Source organism: Aptenodytes patagonicus, chromosome 1 (assembly GCF_965638725.1).
Source record: "Aptenodytes patagonicus chromosome 1, bAptPat1.pri.cur, whole genome shotgun sequence".
NCBI lineage: Eukaryota > Metazoa > Chordata > Aves > Sphenisciformes > Spheniscidae > Aptenodytes > Aptenodytes patagonicus.
In genome coordinates this window covers 165,517,584-165,534,151 of record NC_134949.1, presented here as the reverse complement: position 1 = coordinate 165,534,151, position 16,568 = coordinate 165,517,584, and the positions used below count along the sequence as shown (strand labels likewise).

The 16,568-nt window shown below is 40.0% G+C and overlaps 2 protein-coding genes across 6 annotated transcripts in view; one reads left to right on the top strand and one right to left on the bottom strand.

The window, feature by feature from the left end:
* The window catches only part of ITGBL1 (integrin subunit beta like 1), a 156,497-nt gene extending 146,792 nt beyond the window's left edge, over positions 1-9,705 (top strand). The window contains exons 9-11 of the mRNA XM_076361439.1: positions 698-844; positions 6,834-6,947; positions 8,452-9,705. Of these exons, the coding sequence (XP_076217554.1) occupies positions 698-844; positions 6,834-6,947; positions 8,452-8,543 (353 nt within the window). The 3' untranslated portion in view covers positions 8,544-9,705. The remainder of the gene's footprint in view (positions 1-697; positions 845-6,833; positions 6,948-8,451) is intronic.
* A 3,287-nt stretch (positions 9,706-12,992) lies between these two features.
* FGF14 (fibroblast growth factor 14) overlaps positions 12,993-16,568 on the bottom strand; it is a 422,495-nt gene continuing 418,919 nt past the window's right edge. For all 5 annotated transcript variants that reach the window (XM_076361447.1, XM_076361456.1, XM_076361460.1 and 2 more), the window contains one exon: positions 12,993-16,532. In XM_076361447.1, coding sequence (XP_076217562.1) covers positions 16,396-16,532 — 137 coding nt within the window. In that variant the 3' untranslated portion in view covers positions 12,993-16,395. The remainder of the gene's footprint in view (positions 16,533-16,568) is intronic.

Here is a 16,568-nt window from a genome sequence, read left to right as displayed (position 1 = left end):
GAGAAGAGATGCAGAAGAGAAACAGGATGTTGTTAGTGTGATGAGAGGAACTCTTTGCAGGTTGCCAGTTGGGTTTATGTACAACCAATTTTAGCAATTGCATGAGACCATGGGGGAATTATGTTCATCCTGTACTGTATGAGTTAATCTATAGTAATTACAGACTGTGCTGAGTCCAGGCTTTGCACATGAGCTGCTCCATGCACTGCAGCAGATAACCAGCAGTAATGGGCTGCTGGAGGAGATTGCAGCTTTAGCTCCTTTGCCTGTTGCGCTGTGTGCTGCGCTGCTCTCAGCCCTGTACTGGGGTTTGTTTCTTCAGATGATAGGATGCGATATGCAGGTGAGACTTTAGTGCCGGGCTGCAGGATTAAAGAGATGGGAGGGAAGGGGTTGTGTCTGTCCTCAGTACACTGTGGATTAGGGGACATCCCATAAAGTTGAGTCAATGCTGAGCTTTTCGGATGAGGGGAGCCATGCCTATGCTTTTCTGCACATCACTAGGGCGCACTGTTTAACACAAGAATGAGAGAACTGAAGAAGGCCACCCTGCTGGGAAGCTGTGCTGTCCATCTATCTGTCTGTCTATCCCATAGCACGCACTTCACACTGCAGAGGTCTGAAGATGATCTCAGTTGTGACCACAGTCACTGCTTTCTGCTTCTTTTGCTCATAACCAATCTTGGTGTTGTTACAGGCCGTGGTATCTGCTCATGCGGCCGATGCATTTGCCAGGACGGGTGGTTTGGAAAGTTGTGCCAGCATTCAAGGAAGTGCAACATGACGGAGGAGGAGAGCAGAAGTCTCTGCGAGTCAGCGGATGGCATATTATGCTCAGGAAAGGGTAAGAACTGACAGCTGAGCTACCATGTCAGTGCCCTGGCAGAGGAAAACAATCATGTTCTGGAAGACTAATGTGCATGGCAGTGGGTTGTTGTTTGGTAACCCTTTCTTTCAAAGGCACCTATTATTAAAAGGATGTTATATTTGGCTCCGTAATGCACTTATATCCATTTTGTCAAACACCCACCACAGTTGTACATGTTTAGCAGCATTGCTCTCCTATGCAATTTGTTAATAGCATATAATTTTCTGTATGTGTTTATCTGATGGTCTGCGTTGAACAGCTGTACATTATAAACTAATCGTTAGCGCTCCATCCAGTTTGAGGGACAGGGGCACTACCTGCAGTAACATTGTGATGGGCAAGGTGGCAAATGTAATATCTCAGGCAACAGTAAGTGGAAGAGAATGTTTAAGAGCAACATTTGGTATGCTTAATCACCCCCCCTGCCCAACACAGCAGCAAAGGAAAGGTAGACATCTGCAGCCCCCACAACAGAATCCCACAACTCTCTCATTTACTAATTTTTATTCAGATGGTTGCATGAGCTTCAGTCCAGCTATAAAAAATTGCCAGAGGGAGGAATAAAATTTAGAAAATCTTGATAATTATCTGGAATTTTTCTCTGAGGTTCTTACCTTGCAGTCTTTCAGGCTAGGAAATTGCATTACTGGAAAGAGGGCTTTTTTAGCTCCCCCATAGTGCAAACTGCCTATTTTTGTATATAATATGTCTGAAAGAGAATAGACAAAAAATGGTTGGTGGGACTGGCTGGAGGCTAGAATGCACCGCCTCCAGACTGGACGTGCCATTTGCTCTGTTTGTATATCCCTTGCATAGACAGGGAAGAAACCTGCTAGCTGGAAAAAAAGAGTTAGGAGCCTTCTACATCAGGCAGATTTCCAGTTGTCCCTTTGGTAACTTTTATTTCAGTGCAAAGGAAATGTAAATGGGGTTTCCAGCCTGGCCTTCTTCCATCTGTATTATCACTTGTCAGAATTCTCCCCCACTGCACCATTTTATTTTGGTTCCCCCCCCCCAGTCGTCACAATGTCATTAGAAAATGGGGAAGTTGCACTGCTTCTCTATTGTTTCCAGAAGATGTGGCTATCTTTAAATTAGTGTATGTGTAAGAGGGTGCTGAGTTACTGGAGAAATGGAGTTACTCTGTTTTACTGCAGAAGTTAACTTGTCTTCTCTTAGTCTTGGTCTCCCTGTGATTTTTTTATATAAACCATGAAGGTGAGCAAATATGCTTAAAATTGCTAAAATGCACTATATAAGATTCTAAATAAATGTAAACATGAAAAATGATGTTGAATTTTAAAATATTTGTATTATCTGCTACCTTTTTGTAAGGATGGCTGAGAGCTATTTATTCCAGCCTGTGGGTCTTACTCTGAGAACAATTAGCTTTGAGCACGTATATCAAGGCTACAATTTACTCTGCGGCTTTGGGAGCAGATAATCCGGCAGGAATATGCAGAGACATCAAGGATTTTTTCCCCTCTGTTGGCTGTGCTGCCCAGGGGGTGGTTTGGGATCTGGGCATTGATGTAGGCTGGAGCAGCCTGAAAGTTGCTCTAGGTTGTAACCAGCTGCAGGCAGGTAGTGCTTTTAAACCTGGCTGCATGAATGGAGGCTCCAAAGGCCCAGATCTTCTAATGTAGTAGCGCACTGTTGAACAGCATTTACTTTCTATGGGAATTACAAACCTGACCCTAAATCCATATTCAGCCACACTGGTGGGATTTTTTTTTTAAGCTTCTTCGGCCTCCGAGCACAGGTAAGCTTCCAATGTGATGGAAGGTTGCCCTGAGGACAGTCAACGTAATAAAGCGGTGTCAAATTATTTGCTATAGCAGCTTTATTGTGGGAACAGCTGGTCATATGTAAGTGCTTGTCCCAGCAGGGAAATACCTACATAAGATAACTTCCAGAAGTGTGTGGCCAGTGAACGTCCAAGGAGGCTACTATCTCCTGCCTCTTCTCTGGGCAGGATGGGGATCACAGGCAAAGACAGATTAATTACTTGTAACTTTTGTTTCTATGCTTAGCTTTTTTCTGCCTTTATTTTTTTTTTTAGGAAGATCTATTCTTGGTGCTTAAATATGTATCTGGAAACCATGTCTTACTGGGTACCCATACTTTAAAATGTTGTTCATAGCTAGTGTGACCGGCACTATCCAGAGGCCAAAATGACAAATTGTTCTTTCTGTTTCATTACATTGAGCAATAAGTAACCATTACTGGTCAAATAAAAGGGAATTTCAAACCTGTGCACTAATGGTGGTTATTCCGTCTTTGCTGGAAACCTAGCCAAGATATGCAAGTGCTATAATGGATTGAGGGAGCTTGAGTTTCTGTATGTAGGATTTATTAGACTCTAAGGAGTCCTGGTTTTCAGCAGATAACTGCTGAACACCTTCAGAAAATTACACTCTGTTAATATAAGCAAAGTTGGACATCCACGTTCCTAGGCTGTTTTCAAAATCTTGGCTCGCTGACTGTGCCACCTGTGGTAAAAGCTCTTCCCAAGGAAAACAGCAACACCCACCACGCTGCTGCCTCCCTGGCAGTAAATGTAGGGCTGCAGATGGCTACTGTAACAGTGCCGGACGCAGGCTAGGTAATGAGCCAAATCCCATCCGAGAGGATCTGGCTGGCATCCTAGGGAACACCCTGCAACTCATTAGACTCATTTTAATTAAACTGAGGAGCCTCCCAGAGCAGCATGCTCTATTCAGGGAAAAGACCTGATACATTCATTCTCCCTAACAGATTTTACATTATGGACCCTGATCTTCCTTGGTTGACTTGGTGTTAAATTTGCTGTATCTTCTGCAAAACAGTTTTAAACATCGTGGGCATCCCTCAGTAGCCGCATCAGTGCTTGCTTGTGCAGAATCGCTTCCGGTTTCTTACAACGTCATGCTCTTATTCACTGCTTTAATTTCACTAAAATTCTCATACTATTCATCATTATTTTCAGCTGTCAGTACCTTGTAGTTTGTATAAACAGAGACACTCGGTTTAAATTACGCTCAAGTATGTCTCAGTGTCTCTCTTATACAGCAACCATGCAATATGTATGCTATCCTCCACTGCCTCTTTACACAATGGTATTTTTTATCCTTGTGGGGCATGTCAGTATTTTCTGTGGCCATGGCTCAGTAAGCAATCATAGAATCATAGAACCATAGAATCATTAAGGTTGGAAAAGACCTCTAAGATCATCGAGTCCAACCGTTGACCCAACACCACCATGCCCACTAAACCATGTCCCTAAGTGCCGCATCTACTCGTCTTTTAAATACCTCCAGGGATGGTGACTCAACCACTTCCCTGGGCAGCCTCTTCCAATGTTTCACCACTCTTTCAGTAAAGAAATTTTTCCTCACGTCCAATCTAAACCTCCCCTGCCGCAACTTGAGGCCATTTCCTCTCGTCCTATCGCTTGTTACTTGGGAGAAGAGACCGACACCCACCTCGCTACAACCTCCTTTCAGGGAGTTGTAGAGAGCGATGAGGTCTCCCCTCAGCCTCCTTTTCTCCAGGCTAAACAACCCCAGTTCCCTCAGCCGCTCCTCAGAAGACTTGTTCTCCAGACCCTTCACCAGCTTCGTTGCCCTTCTCTGGACACGCTCCAGCACCTCAACGTCCTTCTTGTAGTGAGGGGCCCAAAACTGAACACCGTATTTGAGGTGCAGCCTCACCAGTGCCGAGTACAGGGGCACGATCACTTCCCTACTCCTGCTGGCCACACTGTTTCTGATACAGGCCAGGATGCCATTGGCCTTCTTGGCCACCTGGGCACACTGCCGGCTCATGTTCAGCCGGCTGTCAACCAGCACCCCCAGGTCCTTTTCCGACAGGCAGCTTTCCAGCCACTCTTCCCCAAGCCTGTAGTGCTGCACGGGGTTGTTGTGGCTGAAGTGCAGGACCCGGCACTTGGCCTTGTTGAACCTCATGCAGTTGGCCTGGGCCCATCGATCCAGCCTGTCCAGGTCCCTCTGCAGAGCCTTCCTACCCTCGAGCAGATCAACACTCCCGCCCAACTTGGTGTCGTCTGCAAACTTACTGAGGATGCACTCGATCCCCTCATCCAGATCATTGATAAAGATATTGAACAAGACCGGCCCCAATATACTCAGAACTCACAGGAAAAGTAGATGCTTAACCAAATACTCCCATCCCCAAATGTTCCAACCACTAGTTCTTCCTGTACATATTTACATGTTCCATATGTTACAAGTTAAAACAGCATTTCTCTAAAATTAGGCAATGAGTTAATTTTTGTCAACTTACAATAAACACTAAATTACTTATATTTTTAATTAAAAAATTGGATACTCTGCTGAGGCTGTTCTGAAGTTTTAAAGAATTAAGTTTCAGTGATCAGAGGCACTTCAGTATTTAGGGGAAAAACCTAGGGAAAAGTGGTTGATATTGACAGATCCACATTTTTTTAAAAAATGTGTATTTGGATTTTTACTATGGATTTTATTCAGAGGTCATTGAAAGGAATGGAAAGATGAAAAAGCATCATTTTATACACTTTGGCTCAAGCCCTGTTAAGTAACCCATGAATTCTGTTTAGGTTATATTCTGACATAACCAAGCTTCCTTCTATATATTTTTCTTTACATTAAACAGATTGGTGACTTTGTACTGGAAACATTCTGGAAATATTGCAAGAGGGTGGGATTTTCAACAGCATCTAACTAATTTATAAGCATGTTCTGTTAAAGGTTGACAGCTTCTTTGGTGACTTTTTTTTTTAAACTCTGCCCCCCATAATTGAAAACTATATGTGTATTCTTTGTTCTCGTTTATTTGGGTTTTGAGATTTTTGTATTGATTTGTGCTGTAACCAGTTCTTAGGGCTAGGTCCACAAAAGGATTTTTGCTCAGCAGTTACTAAGCGCCCCACCTTGGCGTTTAAGTGTCTGAACTCTGTATAGGGTCAGGCAGGTGAGGATGGGCTCTGTAAAAGCCAATTCTCTTCAGCCGGGTGTTGGAATCAGCCAGGAGGAATTACCACCTCCCAGTGGCATTTCTAGTTGCAGAAAAGGCGCTCTCACATCCCTCTCAGGCTACAGGCCTCCTGGCACATGATTGCCGGGGGGCATTTGCCCTTTTCCAGGATTCAGAGCCATGAACCTTCTCCTGAAGGTAGGGGTGTCTCTGAGTCTTCCCTTAAATGGAGGTTTCTGGTGCTCGGTGGGTTACGTCATCACCCGAATGTCACCATAAAGTCCCTCCTTTGCCTGTGGGGCTGCGACCTGACATCCCTGAGGAGGAGGAGAGCGGCTTATCTCAACAAGGGGCATTGGGGTACTCTGCAGGAACGAGCAAACTGCTGAACTGCTGTTATGTGCATGAACTCTTTCTGACCTAGAGCAAATATTTAGTACTTCCATGGGAGGTGGAGCAGCTTCATTTGTGGGGATGAGGATTTTGGGGGTCTAAATGTTAGTCTTAGGCACCTCTGGTCTTTTGTGGACTCATCCCTAAAGGCTTTAGATGAGGAGGGCCATTTTCTTCCCAGGTACGATTTTATTGCCTTCAGTAACAGTGGGTCAGGGACAATTTGAGTTTTTCTAGTAAAAAAAAAAGAACAGTTACTGGGAAGAGTAGCCCTGATAGTAGGTCTCTGAAACCAAAGGAAAGCTTCAAAATGTGAGTCCTGATTAAATGAAATAGCATTAGTATATAATAATATTAGTATATAATAATATAATATTCTATGATAAGAATCAAAGCATTAGTAGTAACGTCCCACCATACTCTAGCTCACCCCAAAAGAATCCTTTTATTCAAAAAGCTTTTAGCTTGATTATTTTCTTTTAGGCAATAGCTTCTTAGGCAGCAATTTTGTGCGTATGCACACGTGTGTGTGTGTGCACGTGTGTGTCTGGGGATGTTATTTTCTAGTCTGAAAATGCCAGTGTTCTTTGACTGCGAGTAATAATTTGTCTGATTTCAGGTTCCTGCCACTGTGGAAAGTGCATCTGTTCACCACAGGAATGGTACATTTCGGGCGACTTCTGTGAATGCGATGACAGAGACTGTGACAAACACGACGGTCTCATTTGCACAGGTGCAGTACAGGCTCACACTTAATTGCTCTAAGAAACAAACTGTGTTGATGGGAATTATGTCAGACAAAGCCCAGTCTCTTGTTTCTCCACTGACGGAGGAAGTGCATTTGCTGGTTATTCAAACCTGCTATAATTGTTTCTTCGTGCGGCGTGATAATCAACTTAAGGTTTCAAAACAACAGTTGAAAGCCTGAGTATGAATTTAAATAAGTAAGCCAGCTATGAAATCCATCAACACTTTTCCCTGTAATAGACTACAAGTTACTGCTTTTTGGCAAAGGACGTACAGTGTCATCATTGTGATCATGAGACTTCTTTAACTTTTGTTCTTTTATTGGACTTTCTATGTGTATAATGCATTTAAGTCACAGACAAAATCCACTTGTCTGGTGATCTTTGGTAGGTGAGAGGCATAGCTGTGTGGCTTAACAGAGCTTCCTGGCAATCAGACAATTCTCAGTGGGAGGCTGCAATACCCGACAGTCTTCCTTATGACGTGATGGCTGGTGATTAAAGCGGCTTCACCTTAACATTGTCTGAGAGTTCAGGTGGCAGATGCGGCTAGAAATGGGCAGGCTGCCACAAACCCTCATGACAAATCTAGTGACAAGAAGCCACACGGGAATTGCTAAATTAACTCACTGGCTGCTTCCTGTTACAAATCTTAATTTTAGAAAATCTTTGCTGAGCAATTATTAGATGTGGAGGAAATCTGCAAGCCGATTAGAGTGCGAGTGGGAGGGCTGACAGTAGTAAATTGTGTCTTCCAGCTAGCCCTATCAACAAGGGTCCTTTTCTGGGGGCAAGTAGCCAGTATAGAAGCAATGGGACCCTTATCTTCAGCTGCAGCGGCTCTTCACGGATCTTCATAAAGTCAGTAGGAAGAGGTGCTCACATTGGAAACCCAGGCTGTAGAGATCTCAAGCTGAGCATCCAGGAGTCATGACAAATATTGAAATAAAATGAAAATGAGAGTCTCAGTACTTAATGTTTCCCCGCTGCAAAATAGGGCCAACACATTTTTCATCTAATGGAGAGTTTGAGATATTATTTATTTGTATAGCACTTCTGAGAATTTAGGTTTAAAGTTTTTCATGTTCAAAGTGATGTTTTTATTGCTATTCTGTTTGTAACTTTTAATGTCTTTTTCTTTCTGCATAATAGTTAAAAGTAATCTTGTTTTTCCTTGTACCTGGAGGTACAGTGTGAACACTGAGCCTCGACAGCTGGGTACAAATAGTAGTGGCATAATTACAATATTTGCAATTCTGCTGATGGAATTATTGAGAGAATGCTATTAATGCTTTGTAAGTGTAGGTTTGGGGTGGCTTCTTAATGCAATGGTACAGTAATTGCTTCCTTCCAAAGCAAAAAAAAAAGGGGTGGGGGGAACAATAAAGGAACAATGCATCTACTTTAGCATGGCTTTTTACTTCCCATAAAACACATTTTAATGTAGTACATTTCAATTATGATAATTGTCCTTTATTCATTCTGTTCTAGGCAATGGTGTTTGTAGCTGTGGAAACTGTGAGTGCTGGGAAGGGTGGAATGGAAATGCTTGTGAAATCTGGCTGGGGAGAGAATACCCTTAACAACGGACATCAAAGACTGAGGGGGTTTATTGTTTGTTTTTTCTTTAGGCTGCTAGAACATTTAATTTCAGAAGTACTCAGTGTGTGGGTGTGGGTGTGCATGCACGCACATGTACATGGGTGTAAATACTTTAGAACACTCATTTGAGGGCCTGCTCCTTAAAGAAATGCATGACAAAACTAAAAAAAAAAAAATTAAAAAAATCACTTGGGAGCAGGACAGTCCAACCTCTAAAAGGTGAAGTCATAAAATACTGGCCCTGTGGAACTTCTCCAGAGTTTTTTGGTAAATTCAGTGGGACTGAGATTACACCCATAATGCCTATTTCTTAAGCAACCTTTGGAAATGGTGTAAGAAAGCCTTTTTTTAACATTATTTACTTGGTTGTCACCTCTCCGTGTCAGTATGCAACACTCTTCCTATAGAAGGGTAGCACTAGTTGAATATTTGTCAAATAATTAATTTGATTAATTTGATGGTGTTTGACAAATACATTGTTTGGCCCTTTTTTCTTTCTAACAATCCTGATCATGCATCAGCTCCTAAATTGAGAGAAGCTGTAAAGACGCTTATCAAAATAGTAATGACTTTTTTTTTTTGTCAAAGAATTGTATTTGTGTAACTGAGGTCCAATTACCTGACAACCATAGACTGAAGACCCAAAATGTTTGAACAGACCCTTGTCCACAAGAGAACTTCTTAGTTTCCGTGGTTAATGTGTCAGTAAGTCGGTTATCTAGTCTGCATACTACGATACTTTCAAATACATAACCTATAGGAGTATAAGGAATGAAACTAATAAAGATATAAATGTATGATTAGCTATTCTGAATATGTATTCTGCAACTCATGTACTTTTATCATACTGTTCTATGTATGTACAGTTGCCTAGTCCTCTTAAAAGTAAAGCAAATGAAAATTTGTTATACCAATAACTTTTAGGATGACAATTCTGTGTGCTATTAGAAATCACTGTTTGGAACAGATTGCACTGTCACACATGGTATTCATTGAATTTAACTGCTTTTATGGAAGTGGGGAGCCTGAAGGTCAACTGACTTGAAAAATCAGCTATTCTATGCAGTAGCCTGGTCTCAGCCAAAGATGTTCAGACAATGGCAACAAAGTAATTAAAGTTTTAATACAGTAAATACAAACAAAGCAGTGGTATGAACAAAAATTTTATTTTCCAATGGTGAAATGCTGCTCAGTGTGAAATTCACATTGAGTTATGAACGATGCACAACTATTGGGACTTCCCTAACTTATTTACATATGAGTCTCTTATTTTTTTGTACATGTAGATTTGGCAGCCCTTGAATTCTTTAGAGCAAAAAAAGATACATACATTTTAGTTTCAAAAGTGTTTACATTTTGTGAAACCATGATTGAGCGAGAAATTGCTTAAATGGTTGGAAAATATTTCTTTTTAATACCAAACTGTAACATTGTGATTTAGGTGTCAAGGTCCTGATTTTTGAAGAGGTACATGACTCAGAAATAAGGGAACTATGTATCAACCAAGAAAGGTATTTCCATTATTAGTCTAGAAATTAGTTTTCTTTTAGAAAGAACAATTTTGAAATAGGAAAATACAATGGTACAGAACATGTAATAGAATGCAAAAAATTTTAATGAATTTATTTAATCACTTTTATTATTCCCCCTTCCCATGTGGCTTGCTCTTTCTCTTACCCAATTTTTTTCTTTAACCTGCATTCTTTCTTTCTAAAAATGAAGCTTGTGAAACCCATGTTCTCAGGGAGCATAATCACCAAACATCCATGCATAACTTATATAAAAGTTATGCAGATAAGTAACGAGACATACATCCCAAAGCTGCTAGCTGCTCTCTTTTTAGATAACCACAATATCAGGCAGAGTTCTAAAATGTATTGATACAGTATAAAGAATCTTCAAAGTAAAATTCATCTTGAAATTATAGTTTATATTTTATACTTACAATCCTTAAACTCTGTAGAACTTAACAATAATATTTTCTTAAATTTTAACATATATGTATTTTGTCAACCCTGGTGTCTGGAGAGCACAGATTGTTGGTTTTATTTCTATTTATGAATACCGCTGACCTGAATCATAATCAAACACTGATTATCAGTGTTTTTTCGCATATACATTCATCTGCTGAATCAGAGCGTAAACAATGAAAGATACAAAGTTTTCCTTGATTTCCTTCCATTTGTATTTAGTACTGTAATAAGAAAATACTAGATAATCAAAACTCTTATCTAGGTTCAGTAGATGCTTTTGACTTGTTTCATGGCATGATAAGCAGATTTATATATACCGTAGATCAGCCGTGGTATTTCAGGTACTCTCATTCATAGACAAAAGAACAATTCTTGAGAGGGTTGCAATGTCATATTTGATGCATTTTAATTTTTAATTTGCTTTCATTTTAAATTTATATACTTAAACAGTGTAAGATTATTCTGATTTTTAGTTAGAATTCTTTTAAAAAACCAATCAGCTCCAACATTTTGGCTACTGGATGGATTACATAGCCATAGCAATTCAAAAAGTGTTATCCACGTTGTTTGTTAAGGTTCATACGGAAAAATATTAGAATATTCTAAGAAAGACAGCTACTGTCAGTGGTTCACTAAAATGTAAATTATCAAACAAAATTGTGCTATCGCTATTAACCTTGAAGTATTAACTAAGACTACTAAAAATATAATGTATACATAAATTCCTTTCCAATTTTTATTTTGTTTCTCATAATGCTGCATGAACATTCCCCCGGCTCTTCATGCTGAGGTAACTGGTGATGTAACTCCCAGCAGATCTGTTTTGTGGCTCATTGCCTGACTAGAAAAATGAGATCGGAAGGAATAAGATTATTATTCCACGTATGTGAAAATAATAGCTATATTAATAAATTGTGATTTTACACCTCATTCCCTGTGACGGGAATTCCAGATACATAAACTGTAAAAGCAGGAAGAGGCATAAGGGAGTGAAACACACTGCTTGATTCTTCATACCTAGTGACTGTAAAAACTTGTTTCCAGGTCTGTGGCAAAAGGGAGTTCTAGGAGGCAAACCCAAATCGGATAAATGGGGATTTCGTTCTGGCTAGATTGATAAACCTTATAAACAGAAGATAATATAGCCTTGCTTTCTTCTTATGAGAGAAAGAGCACAATCCAGAAATGTGCCGAATGCTTCTACAATAGACTTGCAGGATTATGCCTATTGTATATAACATATCTGTAATATCACCCATAAAACAGCTGTGGATTGATTTGCTTGTATAAATTATTAACCTACTTGTGATCCTTTTTTCCCTGGCCATACTCTCTTTTAGAAACACGTAGATGAACGTTTAATCATGTACCTGCTCTGACATTTCTGATGCACTGCCCTTGCTTCTTTACAGAATGACATCTCGCTTTGTAGCTAAATGGTACAGCTAAATGATATTGGGATGAAGAAAGCTAAGTTGAATATTTCTGTGACTAGGTAATAGAACAAAAATTTTATTACATCTTTAAGAATAAGTCATAGCATTTGCATTAGTCATCACCCCTCACCCCCCCCCCCCCGTTATTAGACATTCTAAAATTCATTGCACAGAATATGAGTTTATCTAAAGGGGCATTTAAAAGAAAGATAACCTCCTTAGTTAGTCTAATTTTACTTTCATTCCCATTTGAATGGAGCTGAATAATTTCTTCTTTGTACCAATAAACAGATGGATCAGGAAGACACACTTGTAATGCGTGGACCAAACTGCCTGCTTTCATACCTCATTGCTTACAGTGGGTTTAAACCAAGAGAGAAAGTTTCCCAATATATTTATAAAAAGTCAGAGTTCTTAGTGTTGTTTCAGGTATATACCATAGTCAAAGTGAATTGCTTTACTTTATATCTGGGGGGAGTGGGGTTGTTAAGAACCAACCTGACTCTACACAAGTTAAATTTTATGAAAATGACAGCGTATTAAAAAATTATTTGAGTGGCTAAAACCCCCAGCAAACTAAGCAAAAGCTGTGTTATGTGAACTACAAAGCACTTAAAAGCTATAGTCACCTTTCTGTAGGCTCTATCACGTGAGCAATCTCAAAAGGACTCTTGTGTATTTATAAAATTTCTGAAGTGCAACAAAACGGTGCTTTGTTGAAGTAGTTCATAACTACTTAAAACTGGTTTTCTAGAACTGTACAGGTGTGACTGATTTTGCCAAATAGAACTGTAGCTGAAATACAGATTTCAGAAAAAAGGAAAGAGATAACGACTATGTGCAGTGTTAACATACGAAATGGTAAGATGAGGTTGGATTGCTGTGCAAACAGTCTCTCAGAGATTAGATAAAACCCAGAAGAAGAACAAAATACAAAGCAAGCATGCAATAGATCTGGAACGTTGCAGATTCACAGACAGCTGGACATGTAAGTACAAAAAACCCAATCTGTAAATACAAATTGATTCCATCAGGTTTACTATACAGTACTTTAGTAGTAACAGACGGTTGAAAACAGCTTTCACTTAACAGCAAAATTAATTTTAGAGGGAAGAAAATGGTGAAGTCTCACCCTGGAGAACAGCAAGAGAGGTATTATATTAAGGAGCTAAAATTTTCTTTGGCATGGTAAAAGGGGAGAACTGAGTTTGCCAACCTATTTACATGAAGTTTCACCATCCTGTGGCCAGTGCAATGATGTTTTGCACAGTCTACTTCTTACATAAACTTTTTTGTTGTTTTCCGGTATGCCTTCATATAAATGTTTTATTCATCATGTTGAATCTGTGTATACAACAAATAAGAATAAACACAAACTGTACAATGCAGACAAACTCTTTGCATATATGTATGTAAATTTAGTAATACAGACCAACAGTTCTTTGATAGACACAACCTACTACATGCAGTTCATCCTTGCCATCCTCTTCCCATGCAACAGATGAGACGAGACAAAATTAAAGGGAGGAAACAAAGCACAAAGACCCCTTTGCTATGTTTAAACAGATTGTAGAAAAAAATGTTTTTTAGGACATCTATTCATTGGATTAAACACACATATGGATTTAGCCCATAGAAACAAAACCAGAAAATAATAATGAAAAAAAAATGCTGTATTTCCAGGATGCACTAACTGCTTACAGAAATTAATTCTGGCCTTAATTATAGCCCCCCAAACTGGTTCGCAGATCATAATTACCCAGGATCGAAAGTTTAATGTTGAAAACAATACTTATGTAGCATCAGGCCATGAACCAGAACCTCCTTGCATGGCTCAGCCAGGTATCCAGCCCTGTCTCTCCCCAGGCTCTTACGCTGGGAGAGTAAAAAGATGGCTGGATGGGACATGAACACATGTATTCCCTCCTCATGAACTCTTACGAAATTCAGGTGAGCGAGAAAGAATGTAGACTTCAGGTGTATTATCTTACTCAAAATATTGTGATGTGCTCCTCATAATTGTAGGAAGGCCTGGGGCCTCCTCTGGGACCCAGCAGATAGTACAACATCAAGGCTGCTGCCTCCCATGGGTCCTCCAGATGCAGAGCAAGACCCCAGCTCACCATGTGAGTTGCTTTGGTTTTGTTTTGTTTTCTCAGGGATGGTGCACAAATCCCACTGGACCAGATGGGATGAAAAGGGTGCACCGAAGTTTTTAATAAAGTATTGTTTTTTTTCCCATGCGCGCATATTTAGTGCTAGCAGGCAAGGGCACAGTCTAAGTCAAAGTTTCTTTGCATTTTTATCACAGTATTAGAGTGGGTTTGTATTTTTTTTCTCTACATGGATAGTGGGCTTCATGCTTAACTCATTCCCTCCCTAGAAAGACCCAACATCAAGTGTTAGTTTGCTGTTCTCATATTACATACATAAACAAGGAAGTCTGGCCTACGGAAAAAAAAAGTTTATCTAGAATTTAGCAGCTTTACAGTAGCCTCCTTGAAGAGTGCACTAAATGTTGCTTACAGAAACAGAACACATTTGAAAACTGGCATGAAGAGTTCATTCAGACTGAATCAGTTGTTCAGCTGAGCGGACAGGGAGTTTGAAATAACCAGCGGTCTCTGCTAGGGGCTTCAGCACAAAGACGTGATAAAACAAATTGCCAGAAATACAATGCTAAAAAAGGAATGGAAGATTTCCTTTTTTTGTCTTTAAATACCAAGGTAACAGCAAGAGGCCCAGAGAGTGTTGCCACGCAGTTTTCCAGACTGAGGTACAGTTTGGTCCTTGTTGCCCTTTCTGAGAAACAAATACCTTCTTAAGCATACAGAGAGTACCCATATTTTTAGTCTTCTGAAAGCCTGTGACTAAGTGTGCAACACTTCAGTGGCATCTCTGTGGCATTCTCTAAATCTTGCCCCCCTCCCCCCCATCGGTTTCATTGTTCACAAGTGACAAACTCAAAGTGTTGATAGTGTTTCTGGTCATACAATCCAAGGCTTCAATTTTATAATGTTTCTGGTTTCTTCTAGGTTCATGTAGGAGAAAGTACAGTATACAGAGATCAAGGCAAGGCACCTTCAATCTAGCAATTTCGTGGGCATATTATCTTAGGAAGCTGGGTGGACGTACGTACTGGGCTATCGGTGAGATACATAGGACCGGACTTTGCATGCTTAGCTAAAAATAAAAACAAACTTTTGTAATATGTCCAGTTTTAAATTTTTTTTTAAAACACCAGAAATATTAAACTATAATTTGTAACTACCCTTTGCATTGGTGCTGCAAAAAAGAACACAACAACATCCTTGCCCATGCTTTGCTAAGTAGGTGTGGGATTCAGCCAAAAATAACAATGGCATTAAGTTTGGTTCCTTAAAAACAGGAAAGGATTCTATTTGAAATGGATTTAGGTAGCGCAATTCTGGTTAATCTTATTTATTCTTTTTTATCGGTGGTGGTTGTTTTTCAAACAATGAAGATTTAGTAGATGAAAAATGAGCCTTAATTCAGGCCTACAAGGCCTACAAAATTCTTTGGACCCACTTTCCCAAAAATGAGTGGGTCTTGCTCGCTGGGCAAGGCAAATGTTACCATTACCAGTAAGCCTGTGATATGTATAAAACACACACACAAAAAGAAACTATAGGGGGATGCCAAACACTCGTTTCAGAAAACTTCCTGTTCGTTGTGTTTGACGCTCTTCCCTCCACTATAATGCCAACCTCAGAAGCACAGTATCTGTTACTAAAGAGTATTCACATTTAATCAATATTGTAAGCCAGAGACAACAATCCTATTCTTTATAGATATAATTTGTAATAATAGATTTTTGAAGGCTTCCTGATTCCCTGATTGCTTTCAAAACTAAGCCACCGGCAACACTTAAGTTATAGAGAAACACAATCCCTGCAAAAGGTCACAGACAGTAGAGCGAGCAGCCTTATAAAAAAGGGAAGAAGAGAAATCCCTAATAGCACAGGTTTACAGCATCTAACTAGAAATTACTTGATTATTTGTGTGCTACAAAATAGAACTTAAACACATGGATTTTGCTGAAACTGGACTCAAAAAGGGATTATGGGCAATTGTCAGCAGGCAAGGTATCAAGTGTACTTGTGAAGTATGTCATTCACATGAAGTGTCACAGTCACAGAAAAGATATTAAAAAGGCATTCCAATATCTGGTAGGGCATTCCATGGTCTGAGTTTAGCTGGTTCATCCAGGTGTCTTCTTGTTGTGGGTGGAGCTACATGTTGAGATTTATCCGCTTGCAACAACTCAGTTCAGAAACAGCAACGGGCAAGTCGGTGACTTGCCGCAAGCTGATCCACGGACACTGCAGAGGGGAAGTCTGGCAAGGATAAATCGCTCAACTGTACTCGGGACTCAGTAAGTCACAACACCTGTGAGGATCTGGCTATGTCGTCTTACTCTTGTTAATTGGTTTGCCGCCATTCATTATTGCAGATGCACTTGTGCTTTTACTTGGAGTTACCCCAGCCTTTGGCACTGTTTCTCCAATATCATGCAAAGATGGTTCTCGATACATGGCCACTGCAGGGAGAAGAGAGAAAAGGAGAGAGATTATTG